The 26,815-nt window shown below is 53.0% G+C and overlaps 2 protein-coding genes across 4 annotated transcripts; one reads left to right on the forward strand and one right to left on the reverse strand.

The window, feature by feature from the left end:
• The first annotated feature begins 773 nt into the window (after positions 1 to 773).
• On the forward strand, positions 774 to 14,250 carry Stx10 (syntaxin 10). 2 transcript variants are annotated; one of them, XM_071602102.1, is made up of 9 exons: positions 774 to 902; positions 1,130 to 1,299; positions 1,464 to 1,558; positions 1,636 to 1,698; positions 3,519 to 3,629; positions 3,715 to 3,821; positions 3,905 to 3,999; positions 6,201 to 6,281; positions 10,722 to 14,250. In XM_071602102.1, the coding sequence occupies exons 1-9, from the start codon at positions 868 to 870 to the stop codon at positions 10,751 to 10,753; spliced, it is 789 nt and encodes a 262-aa protein (XP_071458203.1). In that variant the 5' UTR covers positions 774 to 867; the 3' UTR covers positions 10,754 to 14,250. The 2 variants fall into 2 exon arrangements, with proteins under 2 accessions (XP_071458203.1, XP_027811177.2); XM_027955376.3 differs by lacking the exons at positions 6,201 to 6,281; positions 10,722 to 14,250 and adding an exon at positions 4,096 to 4,466.
• On the reverse strand, positions 6,426 to 26,775 carry Nacc1 (nucleus accumbens associated 1). Of its 2 annotated transcripts, none has more exons than XM_027955122.2 (7): positions 26,566 to 26,775; positions 25,913 to 26,008; positions 11,213 to 12,112; positions 10,954 to 11,127; positions 9,920 to 10,025; positions 9,722 to 9,819; positions 6,426 to 9,235 (listed from the first exon to the last, which is right to left on the reverse strand). In XM_027955122.2, exons 2-7 carry the CDS (start codon positions 25,953 to 25,955, stop codon positions 8,976 to 8,978), a joined length of 1,581 nt encoding a protein of 526 aa, XP_027810923.1. In that variant the 5' UTR covers positions 25,956 to 26,008; positions 26,566 to 26,775; the 3' UTR covers positions 6,426 to 8,975. The 2 variants fall into 2 exon arrangements, with proteins under 2 accessions (XP_027810923.1, XP_027810922.2); XM_027955121.3 differs by having other exon boundaries at positions 25,874 to 26,008.
• Positions 26,776 to 26,815: the final 40 nt, after the last annotated feature.

Below are 26,815 nucleotides of genomic sequence, written 5' to 3' on the forward strand. Positions count from 1 at the left end.
GACGGGCCTGGGAACCCACCTGCACACACGCTCTGGAAGGTGACCCTCCCGGACATCTCCGGGGTCCCCGCTCACTACCACCCCGCCCCCAGGCGATCTCAAGGCGACCCCTGCTCTCTCCTCCCTCCCACAGGCCTTTTGTAGGGAAGAAGAGTGGAGAGTCCAGCGGAAGTCCCCGCAGAATTCCCACTCCTCACTTCGCCCCCGCGGGGAGGAAGGGCACCGGCTCTCCCCGCACCGTTCCATAACCAGCCACCGGGACCCGGGGCTGGGACGATCTCCTGGGACGGCCACCGGGTGCCGACACTGGAGTCTGTTAAAAGGTTCAATGCGAGGCTGGGGCTGGGGCTCAGTGACAGCGCTTGCTCAGCACGTGTGAGGCACAGGGTTCGATCCTCAGCACCACATAAAAATAAACAAAGACACGCTGTCCACCTACCAAAAAAGGGGGGGTTCAAGACCTAACCTTGTCTGACTAAACGGAGGCTATTATTATTTTTCATTGCCCAGAAGGGACACTGAGGTTATGGAGTAACGGCCCGAGGAGTTGGGTCTCGAACCGAGGCTGGGATCTCGGACCCAAACCCCTCCCGACACAACTAGGACACCACCCCCCACCCTGGAGAATACGATGATGATGGGGCGGAGCCTGCGAACAGGAAGCCGTCTTTGCCCACAACCAAGATGACTGCGAGGAGGACGGAAGTTGCCGTACTTCGGGATTCCACGGACTCTCTTTCTCTTCTGGAGGGCCCGCTCTCTATGGTAGCGCGTCGAGGGCCGGGTTGGCGGCGGATTCTCCTGGCTAGGAGGGAACCAGCTATCAGTCACAAGGAGGGGGTTCGACTGGGAGGGAGGGGGACTGACATGTCTCTCGAAGACCCTTTTTTTGTAGTCCGAGGGTGAGTGATAGTGCTGGGGGAGGGCGGAAGGTCATCAGTCCCTTGCCAGCCAGTGCATGGCCAGACGTTCTGGGCACGGCTGCACCATCGGGGTGCACGGGTCGCCCCGTGGCCGAGTGGGAGGATTCGCAATGAGATATGGAGGTCTCTTGAACCCCCCATTTCGTTTGGGGGCGAGCGAGAGGGCCGTCTGCCCACAGCCGCTCCCACTGTGCCCCTGCCCGCAGCGAGGTGCAGAAGGCGGTGAACACCGTCCGCGGGCTGCACCAGCGCTGGTGTGAGCTCCTGCAGGATGGCGCGGCGGTGGGACGCGAGGAGTTGGACTGGACCAGCAATGAACTGCGGAATGGCCTGCGCAGCATTGAGTGGGACCTCGAGGACCTGGAAGAGACCATAGATATCCTGGGGTTTTGGAGGGGTGGCATGGGAGAGTCCATTGCTGTAGCATGTGCTCAGGGAGCCCACCTTCTGGGAGACTGGACACCGGGAAAGTATTGAAGGCTGAAAAGTGAAGGCCCAGGGGTGTATCTAGCTCTGGCCTTGACCCTTGACTCAGCCCACGCATAGTGGAAGCCAATCCAGGCAAGTTCAAGCTCCCAGCAGGGGACTTGCAGGAGAGAAAGGTGTTCGTGGAGCGCATGAGGGAAGCTGTTCAGGTGAGGAGAGGTCCTGATGGGGTGAGTTTGGGGAGGTTAGGAATGTCTGTACTAGCTAATGCTGCCCTCACTCCCAGGAAATGAAGGACCACATGGTCAGCCCAGCAGCCATAGCCTTCATGGAGAGGAATAACAGAGAGGTAATGCATCCAGACCCAGCACACACCTCTAAGTCTGTCTCGGGGACCCGTTGCTTTGAGTGCCAGCCCGATCTGTGTGTTTGCCTGCCTTCTCTGTGTTTCTACACCAGTCTCTTCTGCATTAATATCCATCCTCTGTGCTGTTCTCCAGCCGCCTACCTGCATGCTCTTTCTGGGTGTGTACACCTAAGCACTCCTTATCTGCAGGTTCCACATCCTCAGACTCAAGCAATCAAAAACATTTGGAAGAAAAAAAAAGTGTCTATACTGAATATGTGCCTGCTTTTTTCTTGCATTTCCTAAACAATACAGTAAAACAAATACATATTATTTACGTTGTATTAGGTCTAAGCTAGGAATGATCTGATGTCTATGCGAAGATATGTAGTGATTCTATATGAATGTTATGACATTTTACATAATGGGCTTAAACATCCTCAGATTTTTGTATCTGTGGAGGTCCTGGAACCCAAATCGTGAAAATATCAAGGAACAATCATAATTTCAGTGTGTAGTTCTCTAAGTATACTGGCTTTTTTTTTTTTTGCAGGAGAGGGCCTGTATACACTTGTCCTTTGTGCTGACCCATTTGCTCAGTGTGCGGCTGTTTCCAGGATATATGCCTATGTTTTTCTCTTTGCATGCACCTGCCCACTGGGGTGTGTGCACTTGACCTCTGAGTACATCTCCATCTCACCTCCATGCGTACACTACTGCCCTCTGTGTCCGTGTTCTCATTCTCACTGCCACTTGTCTACCTTTTTTTTTTTTTTTCCACACCAGGGATTGAACCCAGGGCCGCTTAACCACTGAGCCATATCTCCAGCCCTTTTTCATATTTTATTTAGAGAGAGTCTCACTGAGTCGCCTAGGGCCTCAGCAAGTTGCTGAAGCTGGCTTTGAGCTTTCAATCCTCCTGTCTACCTTTTCCCTGTGTGTTACCTGTCCATTCTCTGTATTGGAACACACCAGTCCTTCTCCATCCCCTCACAGATCCACACGATCAGGGAGTGTGCGGGTCTGAGGCCCATGTCAGTTTGCCATCCTGAAGCAGTGCCCACATGCCCTTCCAGATGTGCCGCCTTGGAGATTAAATCCAAACTCTGAAATACAGCTATTGATAAAATAATAACAAGTGTTCTGTCGAGTAAACACTCAGTGGCCAGGGGATGTAGCTCAATGGTAGTGTGCTTGCCTAGCATGCACAAGTCCCTGGGTTCAATCCCCAAGACCTCAAATAAATAAAATAAACACAGGCCAGGCTGTATCTTGTGCTAAATGCATTGCAATTAAAAAAGGGAAAAAAGAGGGGCTGAGCGTGTAGCTAAGGGTTAGAACTTATACTTAGCATGTGTGAGGCCCTGGGTTCAATTCCAGGCACAGAAAAAAAAAATTAAAAAGCAACAAAATAAAATAAGTGCATTGATTGTATTTGTCTGCACCCAATCCTGCAAAACTGGGAAGCAGGGACTGAGGAACAGGGAGGAAGAGCCACTTGACTGTTGACTGTCTCTTCCCAGCATTGTGAAATAATTAAAAAATATAAAAGGCAGATTTATTAACAGTGTATAGGGCACTGTTCTAGGTGTTACTAATTAATGAGATTCTCATTCCAACCCCAGAAAACAAGAATTACAGATCTCATTTTATCAGGAGAAAACAGGCACAGGGAGATCAATGTCATGGCCTTGGGGCTATTTTGCTAGGAAGTGGCAGGTCTAGGAAGCAGTCCCACCTGAGACTGCTTCCTGATTAACTATGGATGTCCCACAAACATGCACCTGGCCCACTCTGCATGGGTGTCCCTCCCTGTATTCCAGGAGGTGCTGATGGCCAAGCCAGATGCTCAGAAGTCACACAGTGACCTGCTGGATGCCAGTGTGGTCTCAGCCACCTCACGCTACATTGAGGAGCAGCAAGCCACCCAGCAGGTTTGTTGTGGGTGGCAGAAGGCCCTGGGATCCTCTGGACCACTCAGGGGTCCCTGCTCACCACAGCTACCCCTCCACCCTGCAGTTGATCATGGAGCAACAGGACCAACAGCTGGAAATGGTGTCTGGGAGCATCCGGGTTCTGAAACACATGTCAGGCCGTGTTGGGGAGGAGCTGGATGAACAGGGCGTGTAAGGCCAGGACCCAGGGGGTGGGCTCGGTGCCCTAATGTGCATGGGCCCTTTTGAGTCTGATGCCATCTTGGTCTTGGCAGCATGCTGGATGCCTTTGCTCATGAGATGGACCTCACCCAGTCCCAGATGGACAGGGTTCTCAGGAAGATGGCCAAAGTGTCCCACATGACCAGTGGTAAGTGCCCTTCGAAGGGGGTAGATCTTGGACTGGGGAAGGTGATGGGTGGTTCCACTTACCTTAACCTGTGACCTCTGACCCTTCTGTCCCCAGACCGCAGACAGTGGTGTGCCATTGTGGTGTTGCTGGGAGTGGTACTCCTGGTTCTTATTCTGCTCTTCTCTCTCTGACCTGGGCTTTTCCTGGGGCACTGGCCCCTGGTGCCCTCAGAACCACCCAGCCCTTTTGAGCTGACCCTGCCCCCTGGGAGGAGGGTGTGGAGCCCGGGGAGCTCTCATCTAAAGCCAGTGGGACTGTCAGGGCCACAGGCAGGCACCTTGTCACTGGTCCTGTCTCGAGTGCGCTCAGGGAGTAGTGGAGGCAGGGATCCCTGACACACTCCACCCCACTTCTAGTGCCCAAAGCCATTTGCCCTGTGCCTTCTACATGTGCCAACTTGGAAATAAAACCCTAGCTTTTCATAAGTTTGGATCATTCAGCGTGTTGACTATAATTGAGACTGACCCCTGATGGGACTCTTGTTCTTTTTTTTTTTTTCCCATTTTATTTGCACGTATTTTATGCTGAATCGATTCCTGTGCAATAAGTTTTTGTTTCTTCTGGGATCTTTTTCTTCTGTGAAACCTCCTCTTCTGGTTTAGGAACTATCTGTTCCTTTTCAGTGATGCTCACTGCCATGTGGCAGGGGAGGTCACAGGGGTTAATCTACCAAGAGCTCTGTAAGTGCAGCAGCCCATTTTGGGTGCCCCGTTCACCTGTGTGTTCAATGATCAGAGAATCTACCTCTGAACCCTTCAGTTCAGCATTATTTTACATTTCAAAGCATGTGCACCAAATATCAGTATTCTTTGGGTTGCCAACCCTGTGTCTAGCCCCATGGTTTGGCCTGGGCTCACTTCCCAATTCTATCAGAATGGCACACATTGTTTCTATAAAAAGATGTAAAGCAGGCACTTGGTGACTTTTCAGATATGCATATCCTCTGTGGCCTGGATGATTTCACATGTGTTCTTAAAGTGAACAAGATGATTTGAACCTTTTTTCTTTTTGGACTGGGGATTTGGCCCAGGGGCACTTAACCACTGAGCCACAACCAAGTCCTTTTTAGACACAAGGAGACAAGGAGAGTCATGGAGTTGCTTAGGGCCTCGCTTTTGCTGAGGCTGCCTTTGAACTTGCCATCCTGTGTCAGCCTCCGGAGCTGCTGGGATTATAGGTGTGGGCCACCATGCCTGGCTCAATATCTTATAGGTGTCCTATATAGAGGATGATGGGACAAAATGGGTTAATAATGGAAAATTTGAAAATTTCTGCCCAGCATGGTGGCACACACCTGGAAGACCACACAAGAGAAAACATTTTTTGGTTCCAGATGTGGTGGTGCATGCCTGTAGTCCCAGCTATTTGAAAGGCTGAGGCAGAAGGATCACAAGTTCAAGTCCAGGCTGGGTACTTTTTATTGAGACTGTCTCAAAAAGGGACTGAGATGGTCTGAGGTTGTGGTTGAGTGGTAGAGCGCTTGCCTAGCATGTGTGAAGCACTGGGTTCGGTCCTCAGCATCACATAAAAATAAAGGTATCCTGTCCACCTAAAACTAAAAAATAAAATAAAGGTTAAAGAAAAGGGGGACTGAGATGGAAGTCCCTTCTCTATCATCTTACAAGATCTCAGTTGCTGAGCCTCTCCCATGGAAAATGTCTTCTCTGGTGCTGCAAATCAAACACAGGAGCTTTTGCGTACAAAATGTGCACTCTACCAGTTACACCCCAGTGTGGTTTCCACTATTTTTCCTTTTTGGGCACTGAGAACTGAACTCAGGGGTGCTTTTACCACTGAGCTGCATCCCTAGCAAACCTCCCTTTTGTTTATGAATTTGAGAGTCTTGCTAAGTGATCCAGGCTGGCCTTGAACTCACCTTCCTGGCTTATCCACCCAAATTGCTGGGGTTGCATTAGTGTGCCTCCACAAACATTTTCTCTTTTCTTCAAATCATGGGAGTGCTGGCTGTAAACGGGGTGAAGGGGCAAATGTGTACAGGACTTCCTGGGTTCTAGAGGACTGAACTGTGGGGGCAGTAAGCCAGCATCACAGTAAATTCTAGATAGTTGCAGCTTTTTTTTAAAAAAAAATCAGGAACTGAACCAGGGCTGCTAAACCACTGAGCCACATCCCCAGCCCTTGATGTATTTTTTATCTAGAGATAAGGCCTCACCAAGTTGCTGAGGCTGACTTTGAACTCATGATCCTCCTGCCTCAGCCTCCCAAACCAGAGATTACAGGTATGTGCCACAGCGCCTGGCTGCCCCTCTAGCTTCTGGGGGCTGTCTAGGAACCCACAGGTGCAGATCAGAGGAGGAAGAGTGGTGTCTCGTGCCCACAGGGCTAGCCCAGGCGCACCCCCTGGAGTGAGCAGCATGCTGCAGGACTGTTACAAAGGCGTTCAGTTTATTCTCCTCATCAGCATCACTGATATTTTCATGGTTCACATTTCCCAACGCCGCTCCTCTCCTTACAGTAGTTAATGTGCAATCTCACTTAGGGCCGGGGAGGGGTGGGGGCTAGGCCCAGGGCAGGGAGGGCGTTGGCACTTCACGCAGGACAGGGTGGGCAGACCAGTGGTCTGTCCCCTGTGAAAGAGGCGTGGGTGGGTAGACGGCCAGTGGAGTTGGGGGAGGGCCCTACTTTTTTTTTTTTTTTAAATCTGGTAGGTGGATGATTCTCCACTTGTATTTCTTCCTGGCTGCCCAGGGTTGGGGGACCATGCAGCGCAGGGCAGGGGAGGAGAGGAGAGAGGAGGGGAGGGGAAAGCAGCTGGCCGCCAGGGCAGGGAGATGCAGGGGTGGCTCCTGGGGTAAGGCACAACCCTGTCTTTGGCTCTCCTAGTGAGGAGTTTCCTCCCCTGCACCCCCTGCCCAGACCCCTCTTCCCACCCCTAACCCCTAGACACCCTCACAGTCCCGGGAGCCAGGAGCACCTCCTGGGGTCCCTGAAACAAGTGGGCCCTGCCACCCAACCCAGTGCTGCGGGGCTCAGAGAAGGAGCGGGTTGGGAGAAGACCCTAGTCCCAGAGAGCTGCCCCCTCACTAAGGCCTGGAAGGAGGGGAGCTGACTGGAGTCCCCACCTGCCCCTCACCTTGGCTGGGCCCAGCTACTTGCCAAGTGACCAGGATATTGTGCTTTGGGATCAACGCTGGGGTGGGGCGTCAGGCCAGGGGAGGGTGGGGGGAGTGGGGGTGCGACTAAGGTGCTTGTGCTTTAGCTGGGGGTGTCGACTCCCCCCACACACTTGGGCCACCAGAGGCTAAGGTGCTGGGGACAGGTCAGGAAAGCAGAGTGTCGGGACCCCAGCCAGACCTGACACATCTGACAACCCCCATCCCTGCAACAAGCAGATATCTGGAGGGACCCCCTACAGTCTAGGAGGGGGTGCTGCTGGGTTGGGGGTAAAGGTCTCCAAATCAGATTCCAAGGGTCCAACCCTGGCTGGCCCCCACCCGACCTCCTGCCATCCCCTGCCTTGGGAGAGAGGTGGCTGGGAGCTAGGGGCAGGCAGAAGTTTGGGAGGAGGAGGAGAGGAGGACAGGGCAAAGAAAGCAAGCTGAGATGGCGAAATGATGATGTGTCTGTGTTGGGGACCCCGGGTTCACATGTAAAACTCAAAAAAACCAAACACTACCTCTAGGCGAAGTAAAAAGAGGAATGGTGAGAGAATTTCACAAATGATTGCTAACAATGAATGTGGGCCCTGCCCTGCCTGGCCACCCAGCCAAGGCCCGGGACATCCTTTAGCTGTCGCCTGGGTGGGGAGTGAGGGGGAAGCTGGTTGGACCACAGGAGCCCAGGTGATGGCTGAGACTAGGAACCCACAGTGGAACCACACCCACACTCCATGCACCCACACATTCAGCCTGACCCAGCACCCCCAACCTGCCTTCCACAGCCCCCCGGGGAATGAGGGGGACCTCAGACACAGTCCCGTTGGTTTGAAAAATAAAAGGAAATCTTATACTTCAATATTTCATTCGCTAAAAAAATGTTTTAAAAAGTATGTACAGGAGGTGGGGCTGGGAGCCCTGCTGTGGGGCGGGGTGGGGGGGTGGGGGAGTGGGCAGTAGCCCCCCCAGCCTGCTCCCCTGGGTTCAAACCCTGGTCTTACCGCCTCTCATGTTTTCACTAGTTTTTGAAAGCAAACCTACACACACACACACATGCACACCCACACGCTCTGCGAGCCCCGGAGAGCTATCCTGTCCTCTGAGACCCTCCCTCTGCCCCCAAGAACTCCCTCACTTAGGACCAGCCTCTCTCAGGCCCAGGGGACTGGCAGGGGCAACAGAGACTGAGCGCAGGGTGGTGGGAGGGAGGGGCACTGGGCCACCACTGGCCCCTGCCCTTAGTTCAGTCTTGGGATTTCTGAGCCTTCTCTGGGCCCCATTTCCTCAGCTGTAAAGTGGACAGTCCCTCTAAGCCTCGCCTATCCTAGCCCCCAGGTACAGGGACAGACGAGGGAGACAGGAAGGCGCTTTTGGAGACTTGGAAGCACTGGGAGGTGGTAGGAGGGGTCCTGAGAGCCCCCAGGGCCCCCTTGAGTCCCAAGGGGCTGCAGTGAGGGGACAAGGTGGCCCAGAGCCTGGGAAAGGGACCTTTCACAGGTCTCCCAGGCTGGCCCCTTCCCTGTGCCAGGCCTGGTGAGCAGGGAATGACTACTAAGGGTTAGGAAGGGGGAGCAAGGTGCTCCCCACTGCATGAGTGTGTTAAAGAAGGCAACAGGCCCTGGCACCACCTGCCCCATCCTCCCCAGCCTGGCTCGCATTGGGGGAAGGGGATGGGACAGGGAGGCAGAGGGGCTGGGAGCATGCAGCACCCCCAAAGGGTCCTGGGGAGGGACAGACAGTAGCTCGTGACCAAGATGGTGGGCGGGTGTGTGACGGGAAGGGGGAGTGTGACAGCCCCTTGGGGAGGGTCCTGTGGGGTTACTGGAGGACCTCAGCAGAGGGGCCGGCCTCGCCGTCGTGGCTGGCTGTCTCAAAGCCGTGTTCCATGCTCATCATGTCCGGCTCCATCTTGCCTGTGTCACTGATGAAGGTGGTGTAGGCGTCACCCTCTGCCAGCATTGGCTTGGCCTTGGGCATCCAGCTCTTGCGCACCACGCGGCGGGCGTTGGTGCACATGTCAGCGGCAATGGCGTTCATCTCACTCTCCTTGAAGTTGGGGGCAAAGTTCTGGCAGTAGTCTGTGCAGGCAGAGCAGGTGGCTCAGGCCCATGAGGCCTGCCCTCCCACTGCACGGCTTTCCCAAATCCCCACAGGGAGACCACTGACCGCTCCCAGTGGTGGCTGACTGAGCTCCTAACAACTGGCAGCACTGTCTGGTGGCCACCTCTTTGGGGGATTTGCCTGGCTGTTTAAACCTTTCTGTGCCTGCCCAGGGTTTGAGACCCTCCTGCCACAGACCCCCTGGCCTCCCTTTAGCACTACCCAACTGTGGAGAAACCGCTGTAGTTACAGCCCTCTTCCCAACAAGCAGAGGAGATTGAGCCTCAAAATTCTAATTTTTTTTTTGTTTTGCTGGGATTATAAACATGTGCCACCACACCCAGCTCAGCATCCTTCTTAACACAAAACTGCACCCATCCATCAGCGCCCGCACTGGATAAAAACACAGCTGCCTCAAGTCTGCCTCAGACCCCAACCTGCACTCCAGAAGGCTGGATACTCACACTTGACGGCGTGGAGAACACGACTGTCCAGTGGTTTGCGTCTGGGATCATTGGTGGAGGAACGGATGCCGGTACCACAGCTGTTGGCCAGAGTGTTCCTGGGGAATAGAGGGGATAGGGTGAAAGGAGTCAGGGCTCCTGGTGGTGATGGGGTAGAGGACACCCACCTCCATCCTAGGGCTCTGGCAAGGGTCTCACCGGTCAAAGAAGGAGGCCAGGAGCCGTCGTAGCAGGACCTTGTGCCGAGTGCCTGCGCTGACGTGGCAGTTCATGAGCTGTGCCCTTGTGATGTACACATTGGTACCTGGTAAGGGAAGCAGAGGTTGACCGAGGGTGCTCCAAACTGCCAACCCCCATATGGCCTGAGCCGGAGCCCTTCTCAAGCACCGCTCCTTACCAGGCCCTTCTGTGTTGGGCTTTGGGTCCCACCCACTGGCCCCAGAGCAGTCAGGTGGGGTTCCTCAGACCTCTTCTGCCATGTCAGTGCTCAGGAAAGGACAGAAAGAGTACAGGCACACCCATGGGGACCTGCCACCTGCCAGGCCCTGCAGCAAGTCTGGCTTGACACGTTTCTGACCATCCCCAGCCAAGGAGGCCAAGACTCAGCAAGGTCAGCTGGGAGCAGAGAGAGGCCCCAGGTCACTGTGGCAGTTAGCCCCGAAGGCAGCTAACCTACCCCATGTGTGCACCAGCTCCCAGAGCCAGAAACCTCGGAATCCACCTGAGAGGTGCCTCAGTTCATGTCACCTCCATTTTCTATGAGTGGTACTAGACAATGAACCAGGGTGCTTTATCACCGAGCTACATCCAGACCCACTGCCCACTCTAGCTTTTTACAACTGGAGACAGGGTTTTGCTAAATTGCCTAGGCGCCTTGAACTTGGGATCCTCCTGCCTCAGCCTTCTGAGTAATTGATATTACAGGCTGGGCCACCATCAGCCTAGCTAACTCACCTGATCTATTTTTTTCCTTTTTTCCATACTGGGGATCGAACGCAAGGCCTTGCACGTGCCAGAAGAGCACGCCAATGAACCACAGCTCAGCTCTCAGCTCATCTAACTGCACCCCTGGTCTTGCCAGGATGGGCAGCTACCAACATCAAAGTCCAGATGGGGAAACTGAAGGGCCGAGGGCTTCAGCTGCCCCAGGATAGTAGCTTCTAACCAACACAGGACACGAGGCCTGAGGACACAGAGCGGGGGGATCTAGGGAGACAGTGGGGCCAGCACACCTGTTACCAGCTCCAGCTTCTCTGAGGGGTCACCCTCATCGTAGAGCTTGGGGTGGCAACGGTTGCCTATCTGGTTGATGAGCTCAGCTGGGAGAGATGCCAGGTCTTGCCGTACCCGAATACGACTTCGGGACTCTGGGGCCACCTGTTCCGGGAGGGCCTCCACCTTCTCGGCTGTGGGGAGAAAGCAGAGTGTACATGTGAATGTGTGCACCTGAGGGCGTAGGGCAGGCGTCCCAGGCAGGGAGCAGGGCCTCACCCGTCTGGCCGACGTTCATCATGCTGTACATGGTGTACATGTTGCAGATCTGCCGGTACTGCTCGTCGGCGCCCTCCTCGCCCGCGTCCTCCTCCTCGTCCTCCTCGTTGTGGTAGGAGCCAGGGCTGTCACTGGTGTAGGCGCTGGAGGTGCCGGGGCTTGTCCGCTCTGATGTACTGGGCCCGCTCATCACACCCCCCGCTGCCACTGCTGCTGCCACCACCGGGGCCGGCTGGGGCGTCCGGTTTGTGGCCAGGTCCGGCGTGGAGAACTTGGCCATCTTGCGACTGCCGTTGCCACTGCTGCTGCCCCCAGCCTCCTTCTGGCTGCTGTCCCACAGCCTCTTTGCCACAGGTGTGCACTGCACAGAGTCCGACTCTTGCTGCTCTGTTTTGACCCGAGACACGAGGGGCAGTGGTGTGCTGCAGGCTGGCCAGCCTGATGTTTGTGCCACAGGGCTCTGGGGCTCAGATGATGGGGCCTCTTCGGCGTGCAGGCCCTGGGAGTCGCAGCTCGGGGAGCTCACCTTGAGGAAGAACTCGGTGCCCTTCTCCATGATTTCCTGGATCTGCAGGAAGCCAGCTGTGTATATGAGCAGGAACTGGTCACCCATGTTCATGCTCAGCCGACCCGTGTAGCAGAACGTGAGGATCTGCTGGAAGGACTGGGGCTGCACGGCTGCCGGCAGCTCCACCACGGCGCTCCGGCTGCTGTTGAACAGGTCCCGGAAGTAGGAGCTGCTGGCAGCCAACACAGCCCGGTGGGCCTTGAAGGCGTGGCCCTTGACCACCACAGACACGTCACAGTACAGGCCTTGCAGCCGCTGTTCGTTGAGGCACTCGAGGATACTGTTGCCAAAGTTTGGGATCTCCATCTGCAGGGTCTGGGCCATGGCGGCAGCTGCAGACAGGGAGACACGGGAGCAAGTTGAGCAGCAAAATCCAGTGCTGGCTGAACCCTGCTTCATGGACCCCGACTGCTGCAGGAAGCCACGCAAAAGCCCAGACACCCACGCGGCAGAATCAAGCAGATTCCTTCTACACCAGCAGACTTGCCTTTATGAAACTCAGCTGTCCTTTGGTGGGGGACTAGTTCCAGGAACCCCAGTAGATATCAAAAATCTAATTCCCAAGTCCTTCAAATGGCACAGTATTTGTACAGAACCTTTGCAATCGTCCTGTGGACTTTACTTACTTACTTGCCAGGGGCCTTATGGGTTTAACCCAGGGTTTGCATGTGCTGGGCAGGTACTCTACCTTTTATTTTAAGGCTGGGTCTTGCTAAATTTTATCCAGGCTAATGTCAAACTTGCCATCTTTCTGCCTCAGTGTCCAGAGTAGCTGGGATTAGAAGCAGGTGCTACTGCAACTGGCTTACTTTAACATTTTTGTGGCATAGGTGATTGAACCCAGGATCTCAGGCAGGCAAAGTGGACATTCTACCACTTATCTATACCCTGGCCACTCACATACTTTAAATAATCTCTAGATGGCTTACAATACCTGATACAATGTATATAAATATATTAATTAGGTAATAATGACAAGGAAAAGTCGCACGTTTAATGAGATGCAACACACACACACACACACACACATTTATTTAGCTGTAGTTAGACACAATAGTTTTATTTTACGTCTTGCTGAGGATTGAACCCAGGGCCTTGTGCACATGAGGCAAGCACTCTACCAACTAAGCTATATCCCCAGCCGCCCCTTCTGAATATTTTTGATCCTTAAAATACTTTTTAAAAAATCTTTTCAATCTATTGTTGATTGAATCCATGATGCCAAGCTCACAAATACTGAGAGCCAGTCAACTGTACTGTCAAATCGGCAAAGCCATGCTGTGACCAGGATGGCTATATTCTGTCCCCTGCAGATAGAAGACCCCTGGCACACTTATCCACATGTACTTGAACATTCAACAGGTCTACCTAAGTGCCTGGAAGGGAGACAGCTGAGATGCAGAAGTGCACCATGTATGACATCTCTGGACACTGACAGGTAAATACCAGGAGCCAAAGTCACAAGTGTCAGCTCTGCCAAGAGATTACACATAAGCCCGAGCTCCCCTCCAGCAGCACAAGGATGGACAGCAAGTGCTGTAAGGACGAGAAATCAGAATCCCCAGACACAGCAGGCGGGAAGATGAAAGGGGGAAAGTCTTTCCTTGGTGTTAAAGTCCTTCTGGGTTCAATCCCCTGTTCAAAACAGAACAAAACAACACACCCAACAGCCAAAAGGTGGAAACAGAAACGTCTATTAACTAATGAATGGATTAAAAAAATTTTAAATGTGGCACAGGGCTGGGCGGTAGCCTAGGCTACACGCTCACCCAGCATGCACAGGACCCAGGCGTGCACCCCCAGCACGTAAAACAAACCAGTATATACCCACAACGAATATGATTTAGCCATAAAAGGGAAAAAATTTTGACACATGCCACAACATGGAAAACCCCGGAAAACATTGTGAAGAAGCCAAAGGACTACATATCGTATGATTCCACTTACATAAAACATCCAGAATAGGCAAATCCATTTAGACAGAAAGCAGATTAGTGGTTTCTGTTTTTAGGGAGGGGAAAATGAAATGGGGCCTTGCTGAGAGCAAAGGGACATAGGGTTTATTCTTTATATACTGAAAGTCGTCAGATGGGCCCAGTGGTGCCCGCCTGAACTCCCAGGACGAGACAGGGAAATCACGAGTTTGAGGCCAGCCTCAGCATCTTAGCAAGGCCCTAAGCTACTTAGTGAGACTGTGTCTCAAAATAAAAACAGCCAAGGACATAGCTCAGTGGAGCAGTATCCTGAATTCAATCCCCAGTACTGGGGGGTGGGGGTGGGGGAGTCTAAGTTAACTATGGCGATAGTTGCAAAGCTGAATATACTAAAAACTACTGACTTAGTGAGACCCTCAGCAATTAGGAAGACCCTGCTTCAAAACAACAACAAAATAAAAAAAGTAAAAAGGGCTGGGGATGTAGCTCAGTGATAAAGCACCCCTGGGTGCATCAGTACCAAAACCAAAATAAAACAAGACTCTGTACACTTTAAATGGATGTACTATATGGCATATCTCAATAAAGCTATTTAAAAAAAAAAGGCAGCCATGTAGCTCAGTAGTAGAGAACTTCCTAGCATGTATGTAGCCCTGGGTTCCATCCCCAACACTGCAAAGGAAAAAAGAAACTGCAGCTGGTATCCTCTGGGCAAAACTAAGGAATGAGATCTGCAAAGTAGACTTTTTGGATTTTGCATTTTGAACCTGCTTATTTGCAAAAAAAAAAAAGATAAGTACTATGTTTTTAAAAAGAAATGGGAATTGATGCTGCTCAGGGAACTCACTCCCCTATTCTGGGCATCTCTCAATATGTGAACTTCTGTATAAGATCCTGTACTACCTCTTTCAGGGAAAATAAGTGAAAAGGTAGAAAGGCCAAGTCCCTTACTTGGGGATGATCTTCTTTGAAGGAAGAGAAGTGTGGGTTGATAAAGTGACCCCACTAGCAGAAGGGAGTCATTTGCAATTCTGTAGTCTGTAGAGGGAGGTGGTCCCAAATGGACAGGATGCAGGTAAGAAGGCTTCTGCTGGTGAGAGAAGCCTGAGCTGACTCTGGGAAAAAGAGGAGAAAGGCAGAGAGGGTATGTGCAAAGTCCCTGAGGCAGGAATGGAATCCCAGTTGTTCTTTCCTCACTCTGAGTTAGCTTTCATATTACATCTGGTTGATTCTGAAAGGGCTGCTATGAGGAACAGAAGCAGCTTGTGGCCAAGGCTCAGAGGTGCATGCTGTAGCCAGGTGCACCAGAACGAATTTGCTCCTGGGACCAGGGGCTCCAAATCTCTGCCTTCTGTCTGAAAACTGAGGTCCGTAAAGCCAGCTCAGTTCTGCAAACTCAACCTGAACTGAGATGCTATTAGGTGCTAGTTGCTCTGGTAGAGTAGGAGGGAGACCCAGGCCCTGCCCCTCCCTGGCCTGCATGACTTATACATTGTTGTAAACACTGTATATATAGTTGCTACAAATAGGGACAAGAAAAAAAAAACAGCTGTATGTATTCATCAGAGACAAAAATGTTTTCCCTAATTTTTAAAAAGTACTCTACCACTAAACTACATTTCTAGCCCTCTCCAGTATATTTATTTTTCAGTTTTCGGCAGACACAACATCTTTGTGTGTATGTGGTGCTGAGGATCAAACCCGGGCCGCACGTATGCCAGGTGAGCGCGCCACCGCTTGAGCCACATCCCCAGCCCCTCTCCAGTATTTTTTGTGGGGGGAAGTACTGGGGATGGAACTCAAGGGTACTTGACCATTGAGCCACATCCCCAGCCCTATTTTGTATCTTATTTAGAGACAGGGTCTCACTGAGTTGCTTAGCGCCTCGCTTTTGCTGAGGCTGGCTTTGAACTTGCGATCCTCCTGCTTCGGCCTCCTGAGCCACTGGGATTACAGGTGTGTACCACCATGTCCAGCTTGGTGGCGCATATCTGATTCAGTATTTTTTGAGGTTCGGTGCATCTGAGTATGCAGAAACCGCAGATACAGGAGGGCCAACTGAACAGTTATTGCTTAAAGGAGAACGTCAGCTTCCTAAGGGCAGGTGTCCTGGCTGGTTCTGTTCAAGATTAAAACAGAGCTAGATGCTCAACAAATATTTGTAAATGTTAAGAGAACACTGTAGAGACGCCAGGCCTGTGGTGCACACCAGGAGCCCCAGCTGTTTGGAAAGTCGAGGCAGGAGGATCACAAATCCCAAGTCGGCCTGGCAATGCAGCAAGACCCTGGCACAGAAAATAAAGAAAAAAGAAAAACAGGAGGAGGTAGAGTGCTTGCCTCCCTGCGCAAGGCCACAGATTTCATGCCCAGCACCAGCAGAATTAAAAAAATAAAAATGAAAGCAGCAGCTGATAGAAAGCACCAAGATAGGAATAAATGACTGGAGTTTGGGACGCTGCAACTGGCAGAGAGGCCCAGCAGGGCCCCACCAGCTCCGCCCAGTGCCCAGTGGCGCTGCAGACTTCTCCATTCACTCAATGGCTCACAGCAGCTAGGCTTTAGAGGTGGGGTACAGCCCAATCCCTCCCCAGGAACAGGCACAGGAAAAGCTGCACGTGAACAGGCCTGGTGCACAGGGATCATTGACAATGTGGACTTTGAGGTTCTGGGGAAAGAGGAGGCAACAAGACGCTAGTGGGGCTGAGGGAATCCGGGCCCCCCTAAGAGATAGACCACCTCATGAGCCTAGCAGCCAGGACTCGGGAGCTCTGACAGTGATTCAGGGGTTGGTGGTGCAGGAGTAACTGGTTTGCAGGCTCAGCTGATGGGCTCACAGGAACCCTCCCTGCTCCATGTGACTCGGGAGTAGGGCAGTGGGTCTGGGAGCTGCAGACATCTGAATGTGGCCTTGCCCCAGCACCAAGTGAAGAAGGTCACTGTCAACAGGGAGGATGGGGGTGGAGGGAGACTGCAGAGTGCACTGGGCCCCGAGCGTTCGCTCACACTGGGTCCGCAGGAGAAACAGGTCCTCAGCAGCTGGCACCTGGCCATATCGCTTGCTGGGTGGAGCAGTGGTGGCATAGTGAGGGAACGAGGCCTCTAAACCTGCCAGTGATCTGTCCCAGAGCTGAGCCCACAGAGCAGCCAGCAGTGAAGGATGACTCTGCTCTCGCTGCCTCACAGGGAGGACGGTGCACTTCCCAATATCTCCAGCCAAGGCCCCAGCACATCTCCCAACTGGACCCAAGGGCAGTCTCCATGACCTCCAGACAGTCACTTAAATATTTGCCAAGTCCCTGCTGGGGCATGAAGTACTTGGGAGCCCCGGTCCCTGCTTCTGGAGCTCACAGCCCAGCTGATGTGCCCACTCACGCAGGGTCAGGAACAGGACAGAGGCTCTGACTTTGCCCATAAGAGGTGACACCAAGATCTGGAGGGACGGTGGTGGGCTGGGAGCGCTGGTACTTCTAGGAAATGTTGCTGCTTCTGGAGGATCAGCTCAGTTTCAGGGCTTTGTTACGGACTGAACTGTGTCAAAGGACTGAACTGTGTCAAAAGACAAATTCACATGGTAAAGTTCTAACCCTCAGTTGCCCATCTTTGGAGGAGGGATTCTTTTATTTTGTGGGGGTGGACACTGGGGATTAACCCAGGGACACACTGCCACTCATCTACTTCCCCAGTCCTTTTTATTTTGAGACAGGGTCTTGCTGAATTGCTGAGGCTGGCCTCCAACCTGAGATTCTCTGATCCTCCTGCCTCTGTCTCACCAGTCAGAGATTACAAGCAGGCTGGACAAGTGCTCTGCCAGTGAGCTACAACCCTGGCCCAGAGGCGGGGTCTTTAGAAGGTAATTAAACTTTGATAGAAGCAAAGGCTGCTGCTATTCGCAAACCAGGAGAGCCTTTGCCAGCACCCGGCCATGCTGGCAGCCTGACCCCTCACAGCACCCAGAACTGTAAGGAAATGCCTTTGCCCAACCCAGGCTCAAAACACTAGGTATTCATTTCTATTCAAAAGGAGCCTCTGGGCCACACCTCCCCATGGGGCCAGACTCACAGCCCCCACCCGTGCTACAGCTAAGCTCCAGTGCTCCCTCACACCTGCTCAGGCACTGCTTGGTCCTGACAGTGCTCAGCTGGGGCCCTGCCTGCTCTTGGGCCTCCTTGAATGCTGTCTCCAAGATGGCCAGTGCTCTTCGTACCTCCCACTAAGCCCTTCCCAATACTAGCCCCGTAGGCTGCTCCCCACCTGAGCCTCCCTCACTAGTGCTCTTCCCATGACCTGGCAAACGAGGGTTTTTATTGCTGTGCCAGCTCTGCAGGGGTAGGGTGTCGCCTGTGTGGTTCACCTCTGTGCCCCCTGCCCCCAGGACACACAGTGAGTGCTTAATAGTCATCTGTGGAATGAATAATTATGTCCATTACTTCCAATCCAACTCCCATTTTTGTTCCACATCAGCGAGTCTGTAACAAGAGTGGGGCGCGCAGGCATTACCTCAGCCAAGCACATGCGTGCCCTCTTCTGATGGCTGCTACAGTGGGGTGGCCTACAGTCAGGGTCCCACTTGGGGCCAATGTCACTGAATTTCATATTGCTGACCACCACTCACACCAATCACACTGTGGGAAAGAGGCTGAAGGAGAATTCTGGAAATAGAAACTGCTAGCTCTTTGCAAAGAGCTCCAGAACCCCCCAGCCAGCAAGGGCATAGACTTGAGCCTCTTGAGGACTGTCAAATGCCTGGACAGATGCTTCCAGATGATTTTCAAAGAAAGTTGTTGAGATACTACTGGCATGTATTACGGTTTGAATGTTTATGTCCCTCCAAAATTGCCTGGGCTGGGGTAGAGCACTTGCTAGCACCTATGTGCAAGGGTTTGGGATCCATCCCCAGCACCACAAAAAATAAAAAATTCTATGTTTAAACAAATTCTTATGTTTAAACCTATCTCCAATGCAGTAGTTTAATGCAGTAGTGTCAAGAGGTGGGCCTCTGGGAAGGAAGTAATTTATAAGGGCTCTACCTTCATAAGAGGTTGATACCTTTACAACAGAGGCCAGGAGCTTGTTCACCCCCACCCCACCCCCCCGCCCACCCACACACACTATGTAAGGACACATGGAAATCTGTGAGGAACGGGTTCCGTCACCAGTCAGCTAACTCTCTGGTGCCTTGGTCTTGGACTTTCCAGCCTCCAGAACTCAGCAATACATTTCTGTTGGGGCTAAAGTGTAGATCAGTGGCAGAGCACTTGCCTAACTTCTCAGACCACAAGAAAAGTAAAAAAACAAAACAAAAATCCCCCACAAACTTTCTGTTGTTTATAAATTACCCAGTGCAAGACATTTTATTATATAGCAGCCTAAACAGACTAAGGCAACATGTAAAACAGCTAAGGGAAAACATCAACTCCATGTTTAACGAGGAGGAAAGGCCCTGGAAAGTACCATAATCCTTTATCCAGCTCAGCAGGAGGTAGCTGGATCCTGGCCCAGAGCCACTCAGACCCTTGGTCAGGGCCAAATACGAAGCTGGCCTCCGCTAACATACTGCTAGAGAAGGACTATTCAAATCCTACTGTTGGCATCTGCATATTAAATGCATGCACATTTCATTCTTTTTTTTTTTTTTTTTTTGGTACCGGGAATTGAACCCAGGGTGATTAACCACTGAGCCACATCTTATTTAGAGACAGGGTCTCACTGAGTTGCTTAGTGCCTCACTTTTGCTGAGGCTGGCTTTGAACTCATGATCCTCCTGTCTCAGCCACCCGAGCTGTGCATGCGTGATGGCACCAGCATTTTCTTTTTCCCAGATAGGCCAACATTAAATCATCCTTGGTGGGTAGTGCGTTTAGTGACTAGTTCAGCTCAGGTTTTGCTGGGCCTGTTGGGCTCCAGTACCCAGCAAAGGCTCAGGCAAGGTTCATTCACTCCTCCTGACAGTTCCTGAGGAGGCCACGAGCTCTCCCATCATCTTAAGGATGAGAACAGAGGCCTACATCACATAGCTCTTAAAGGACAGACCTAGACCTGGACCCTGACTTTTTTGAGAATCAGGCAATGCTGTGAGGCAACAGGGTGAGGCAATTTCATAGATGGAATCACTGCTGGGGGCCCTCACCTCAGGGTCTCGGATGCCTTGCAAGGGTCAGACTGGCATGGTGCTGCTTCTGCTCCCTAGGAAGGCCTTCTTCCCTTCCCTAGCTGTTCTTCAGTTCTTCCCCGCCCCCCAGCCCACCCCCAGCCAGTCTCCAGGAAAGAGCAGTCTCCACCTGCTGTCTCTCCCTCCCACTTCTCCTCACAGCCCTCTGCAATCTGAATGGACTTGGTGCAGTAACTCCAGCTCCTTAGAGGAACTGGCAGCAGCCCCATGCCATGCACTGCCCCCAACTCTGACCATAAGCCATTCCCAGAGAGTACTTAGACCCAAAAGACAGTATGGCAGGAACAAACAGTAAGTGCAAATGCCCTGAGGGTTTTGGCAAGGAGGAATTTGAAACTGTGTCTGTGTGTGTGTTTGGGGATCAAACCCAGGGTACTAGGCAAGCACTCTTCCACCGAGCCACAACCCTGGCCTTTTTCTTTTGCAGGCTGGGGACTGAACCCAGGAACACCCTACTGCTAAGCTACATCTCCAGCCTTTTCTTAAAATTTTGCATCAGGGCCTTGCTAAATTTCTCAGGCTAGCTTTGAACTTGTGATTCTCTTACTCAGTCTCCCAAACTGCTGGGATTATAGGCATACACCACCACACCCAGCAAAAGAATTTAAATCTTGCTATGCCTACCTATAGACTCAGGAGGCTGAGACAGGAGTATCACAAATTGGAGGCTGGCCTCAGCAACTGAAATTTAGCAAGATCCTGTCTCAAAATAAATAAAAAGGGCTAGGGATGTAGCTCAGTGTCCAAGTGCCCTTGATATCTGTTCAGGATTGGTTCTAGGACCCCTAAAGATTGCAAAATCATGTTTAAGTCCATAATATAAGATGGCATATATTGTATAGTCTACATACATCCTACACTCATCTAAATTAAATCATCTCTAGATAAAGTTACAATAACTAATACAAGTAAATGCTGTGTAGAGTTGTTAAACTGTATTTTTGAATGATGACAACAAAAGTCTGCACATGCTCAGTACAGATGCAATTTTTTTCACATGTATTTTTGTTCTGCTGTTGGTTGAGTCTGGAAATAAGGGCCCACTGCATTTTACTCAGCTTGAATCCTTTACAAAGCTTCTCACTCAGTAATGATGCTTCGGGACAACATTTATCTATAATACTGTTGGCCTCCTGACATCAGTCTCCCTGACTATAAAATGGGCTAACAGCAGCAGCCAACCATGAGGCTATTTCAAGAATCAAACAACTGAAGAACATGGGCAGACTGGTGCCCAGCTCATAGTCAGTGCCCAGTAATGCCAGCTGTAAGTAGTCATGTCCTCTCAGTCCAGCCCTTTAGGCCCTTCCCAGACTGTAAATTCCCTGAGAGTAGGAGACATCTTTTGCCTCTTACTGTCTCCCAGAACCTTGTGCTATTTCATGGGATTACCAAGAAGTAGCCCCCGAGGGTTTGCCAATGCATCCTCAGCATCAACCAACCATACTGCATACCTACCCCTGGCTTAATCCCCCAATAACCAGAAAACAGGCGATCCTGACCACTCCACTACTGCCCCTTGCACTGGATCATTCTTTGTGGTGGAGCTGGCCCTACTTGTTGTCCCAGGCCTCTAGGCCAGTAGCATCCCCTCCCATGACAACCAAAAATGTTTCCAGACATTTCCTAAGTGTCACTGGACAGGGCAGGATTGCTCCTGAAGAATCACCATGGGACAGACATGACTGCTTGTGCCCATTTGTTGGATGAAGAAACTGAGACTCAGAAGTTAATTCCTCTGTCCAGGGTCTCGTGGACAGGCAAGGTGGTACAAGTCATCAATTTTGACTCTCAAATACACAGTTCCCTCACCCCTACCTCCTGTTGGCTCGATTAAGAAAACACTACTGACACACGTCATCACAAAAAACCCTGCAGGTCTCTAAGGACTCTCGGACCTTTGCTGAGGCAGCAGCATGGGACAGATGGAGAGTGGACAGGTGATGGCAACCATGCACTGAGTGTAACCCCTGACACATCCTCTGTGCAGACTCACCCAGTCCTCAACCAACCTGACACGTGGGTCCAGTTCAACCTCATGGCCTCTGCAGCTCACAAGCTTCTCCAGCAAAGACATTCTTGGCCAAAGAGACAGAGGACCACTCCCACAGGCTTCAGAAAGAGGGGAATCGGATGACTGGCAGGGGCATCCGTTTGAAGAAAGAACCAGAGTGCCTCAGTTTCCTTGTATGTCAACTGGTGATGACAACACACAGGTCCCACACTGATCATGGGCTTGTGTGAGTTCAAACATGGGAAAAGTGCTCACTGAAAAACGGGAGGGGAGGGTGACAAGGGGCAGGGAGGGTCCAAGAGAGGGAACAGAGAGACATGAATACCACCTGTTTTTGAGTCATCACCTCAAGCACAGCTCAGGTATCCTGGCAGGCTCCCATTGTCCATCAAAGGCTCTGGCGATGATGAACTCCAGGGTCAGACCTTGCCAAGCCAATTCCCAAACTCTGACCCTCTGTCTAACCAGATCCCCTGGAGCCTAACCTGAGAACATGCTGGGGCTCCCTCCTGCCCAACCAAGGAGCCAGATTAAAAACAAGAACAAAAACAAAAACAAAAAACCCTGAACGCAGGCCAAAAGGTCTGAACTTTCAACTGCGGGTGATGGGGAGACTCTGAGACAAGGCTTTTCTTTCCTTTGGATGGCACTAGGGTTCTTTATCGCCACAGTAGGGTCATCCTCACTCCCTTCCCTCATGAAGACAAAATGTTTCAAGCACTTAGCAGGAGCCTGGCACATACTCAATAAAAGCTTTGAATGTGCTGTCCTCTTGGCCTAGAACACCCCCACCCTCGCCTCAGCTAATTTCTTATTATTCAGATCACAGCCCTCCCGGAAGCCTTCCCTGACCACCCAGCTGAAATCTCCCTGCCCGCTCAAGGCCTACCGCTCCTTCGCCTTGTTATACCATCTTCATAAATACAGCAATCTGGAATTCCCTTCGCCACCTCTTGTCTGAGGTCAGTCACTTCCGCCAGAAGTTGCCAGAGAGCTGAACTGCTTCCTTGGCTTCAGCAGACACCCAGTGTATGGCAGTGACATCACACTCCTCTTGAGCCGCCTGCCTGCTGCCCTCATCCCCACTCTTTTGCACCCCAAGTTCTCACTGAAAAGCCAGTGCCTTCTCTCGCTGTGGGCAAGGCCCCTGCCTCTTCCATCTTCCACATCTGGGCCAGCTCCCACCAGTCTCCGCCTGTTTCAGCAGTGACTAGATGGTACCCATCCCTGTCCTCAGTACACAGCCCGAGTGAACCCCAGGAGGATCCAGTCTGTGCCACAGCAACTCCAGCAGCCAACCCAGGCCCATCCAGGCAGGAAAGAAGGTCTCTTTGTATATCTATCCCAAGAGACATGGCTGCAGCAGCACAGGGTAGAAGTAACAAATGAAAAGTGCAAAGGTCCCAGGCAACACTGATGCCAACTAACACAAAAGAGTCCGGCAGGGATGGAGGAAGGGCGGTCCTTCTGGAGATGGGCTCGTTGAGATGTGTGTTCAGACTCAAAGGAAAGGTCATGGCAGAAAAAGGTGAAGGGAACAAAGAACAAGTGCAAAGTTCTCTCCCTGGGGCAGCTGAGGCCAGTCAGAGAGCACAGGGCAGGGCCTGGGTTGCTACTGGTGGGGTATTCTGGGAACTGCAGGGAGACTGAGGGGTGGATTAGGGAGACAAGCCATCATTAAACCCAGGAGAACTGGATGATACCACTTGACCCAGCAGTTTGTGGCTCCTGCCTCAGGTGCTGTGGATCCCAAATCAAAGTCCCCAGGACACCCTGGTAACAGCCTTGCAATTAGTTGAAAAGAAAGAAGAGCTGGGCAATCTGATGAGGAACCAGAGTAGGGGAGAAAACAGCCTAGACAAGCCAAGTCACATCCAGCTCCAGAGCCAGTGGCATTCCATCCTCACAACCCCTTCCCCCACAGGCCCACAGCTCCATGACCCCTGACCTCTTGGCTCTCAGACCAGGAACGGGGAGAAGATGTGACCAGGTCTCTGAGAAAGAAGCTTCCACTGTTGTCCTTTTGGATACCAGGGAATATCAGTCTGTCTGCAAGGGAACTGAGCAGTCCTGGAGATGGGAAGCAGGTAAGTTTGGGACCAGGAACTCTGAAAGAATAGGGAGTTACTCCACTCATATCCCTGGAAGGGTGACCCAACGGCCCAAGGGATTGGACTGAGGGGCAGTCAATAGTCAATCCCAGATGGGCCTGTCCAGTCATGTGACCCTGGAGGAACCACACCCCCCAGCTTCCTCCTCTGGACCACAGAAAATGCCTAAGAGAACCCTGTGGTGGTGAGCAATCCATGAGCTCATCCCACCAGCAAGCTCAGCACAGGGCCTGGTCCAGCAGGGCGCGGGGAGGTAGAGACCTGGGGCCTGCAGTCCAAAGCCTGGGCCACGGTGTAGGTGCCTTACTCCATCCCTTAGCCTCCACCATAACCCGCCTTTACCCCAGCAAGAACCTCCAAGACACAGTCAACAAACACGCTGTACACAGTCCCCTCCTAACTCTTCACCTCCAGGAGGGGCACACGGAATTCGGGCGTGGGAACTAGCACTTAAGACAACTATGGCCTGTGACTGTCAGGTCCTGGTCCACAGGCTTGAGCCCTGAGGCTCCAGTTCCAACAAGCGGAGGACGCATCTAGGAGCAGGAGGCTGCCTCCCGTCTGGTGCATGGGGTGGGGGCGGGCGAGGGCCACCCGGGTGGTAAACAAGATGCCTGAGCTAGGTGTTCCAGACCATGTCCGGAGCTGCCCACACAAACACCCACCCGCCGGCCCGCTCCTGGAACAGTTGGCGGAGGCTCCAGAGATGGGTGTGGGAAGAGGAAAGCCCTGGGTCTGACCCTGCGCGAACACTTGGGGTGTGGGGACCCGTCTCGGCTCGTCCCTGCTGGCCACACTAGTTTTTCCCGACCGGCCCCCACATCCCCACCAGCCCAACTCAAGCTTCAGCCTCCCGCAGCTCCCCAGGCTGCTGCCGCGGTCCCTTAACTTACCCGGCGGACCCTCGGATCCGGACTCCCCCCAAGCCCCCAGCCCTGACCTCGGGTGACCCGCGGCCCGCATCCCCGGGCGCCTCCTCTCCGCCCCCACCCACCGTGCCCCACTTCCTGGGCTCCTCCGCGGCCGGCCCGGCCTGTAACCCGACCCGCCACCTCGGCCGGCGCCCGGGCAGTACCTGCGGCGGCCCCTCCCCGCCGCTCCGGGCCGTTTCTCCCCGCCGCCGCGCCGCTCTCCCCTCCTCCCGCAGCGGCCGGCCCGAGCCCGGCTCCTCCCCTCCCCCCGGCCTCCCCGGGCGCCTCCTCACTGCTCCCCCTCGAGCCCTCCAACTTCCCGGGACCCCCAGCCCCGGCCGGCCCGGCCCCCGCGGCGCCGGGAGCGGGGCGCCTGGGCCCAATCCCGCCGCCCCAAGCCCCGAGGCCCGGCCCAGAGCCGGACGCTGTAGGCCGCCGGCGGCGGCAGGGTCTCCGCGCAGTCGCCGGTCCGGGTACAGGGTGGGCTGCAGGCCCGGCTCCCCGCCAGTCCCAGAGAAGCCCTCGGCCTCCCGTCTCAGCCCTAGCCGGCCCTCGGCCGCCCTCGGCCGCCCCGGCTGGAGGAGGCCAGAACCGGGCCTGGGGCAGGCCATCTCACCTGCGCCGTGGCCGCGCTCCGGGGGCTCCCGGCGGGCTCCGCAGCGGCAGCTGGGGCCGGGCCTGGGCCCGGGGCGCGCCCCCCTGCGCCGGCGCCTCGGCCTCCGCCTCCGCGGCCTCCGCGGCCTCCGCCTCAGCAGCAGCGGTAGCCGCGGCGGCCATTCATTGTGGGCCAGGCCGCCCCAGCCGAGCGCCGAGCGAGCGCAAGCAGCGCCGCCGCCGCAGCCGGGCCGGTGAAACGGCCTCGGCCCCGCCCGTGCACCTCCCCCAGGCCCCGCCTCCTAGGCCAGGCCAGCCGAGCTCCGAGCCCCCCCTCCCCCCGCGCCCTCCCGCTCCTACCGGCTTCTCCTTCTGTCCCCTCTGGATCCTCGCTAGTACCTCGATTCTGCAGAGTAACTAATTCGAATTCCGATCCCACCATCTTCTAGTCCCACGACCTTGGGGCACGTCACCGCCTTTCCGAACTTTAGCCTCCTGTAAAATGAAAATAATGACTGCTATTTATTGTGCCAGGCACTATTTTAGGCTCTCTCTCTTTTTTTTTTTTTTTTTTTTTTGTAATTAGCTAGTTGCAGAGATACGAGGAAACATGCTCAAGATCACACAGCAAGGAAGTGATTCCGTGTGCCAACATTTAAATCTTATTGTCGAATAAGAACTAAAAGAACTAAAAACTTTAAGATGCTTAAGTGATGTCAGCCTCCGTTAGCATTTTGCCTGTACTAACTCATTTAATTTCCACCACAACCCATAACGAAAACTAAAACGTTCTGCCCGTTTTACGAATAGGGAAACTTAAAAGCAGAGTTAAGAATTACCAACACGGTGAAGTAAGACTGGGACCCAGGGAGCCGGGTCCGCTACTCTCAATTTTTGGGACCGGTTAGAACCTATAGAGGGCTTATTATGTGTGAGTGGCTGCTTTGCACACTTTCCAGGAATTCTGTCGTTTTACTTTGCTCTTACTTGGAAGCCAAGATTCTGCTTTGACATGTAAGGAAAGTGAGGACCCGAGAGTTTAATTAACCTACTCAGAGTATGTGAGGGGGCTGGAATTCAAACTCAGTAAATCCGATCCCAGAGCCTGAATTATTCCTTCAAGATGTTCTGAAATAATTTGTATACTGCACCCAGCACACAGGACGCGATCAGTAGGTGTTGAGTTTCTGTTTACTTCTCCCTTTCCGAACCACAATATCTTCAGTTTGACTAAAGAGATGTGATGCGTTTCCTTCCCGGGGAGCTTTTGTGCTTTAAGACTACCTGCGCAGCACATTCAGC

The sequence above is a fragment of the Marmota flaviventris genome, chromosome 1, assembly GCF_047511675.1.
Source record: "Marmota flaviventris isolate mMarFla1 chromosome 1, mMarFla1.hap1, whole genome shotgun sequence".
Lineage (NCBI taxonomy): Eukaryota > Metazoa > Chordata > Mammalia > Rodentia > Sciuridae > Marmota > Marmota flaviventris.

Bases quoted from the DNA above. Each gene is read 5' to 3' on its own strand.
- Stx10 (XM_071602102.1), top strand. From the start codon at position 868: ATGTCTCTCGAAGACCCTTTTTTTGTAGTCCGAGG. The intron at 3,822-3,904 runs GTAAGGCCAGGA...TGGTCTTGGCAG, and splicing joins GAGCTGGATGAACAGGGCGT to CATGCTGGATGCCTTTGCTC. The intron at 4,000-6,200 runs GTAAGTGCCCTT...TTTTTTATCTAG, and splicing joins AGTGTCCCACATGACCAGTG to AGATAAGGCCTCACCAAGTT.
- Nacc1 (XM_027955121.3), bottom strand. From the start codon at position 25,955: ATGGTGGGATCGGAATTCGAATTAGTTACTCTGCAGAATCGAGGTACT. The intron at 11,128-11,212 runs GTGAGGCCCTGC...TTCTCCCCACAG, and splicing joins GATGAACGTCGGCCAGACGG to CCGAGAAGGTGGAGGCCCTC. The intron at 10,026-10,953 runs GTGTGCTGGCCC...TTCCCTTACCAG, and splicing joins GAAGCTGGAGCTGGTAACAG to GTACCAATGTGTACATCACA.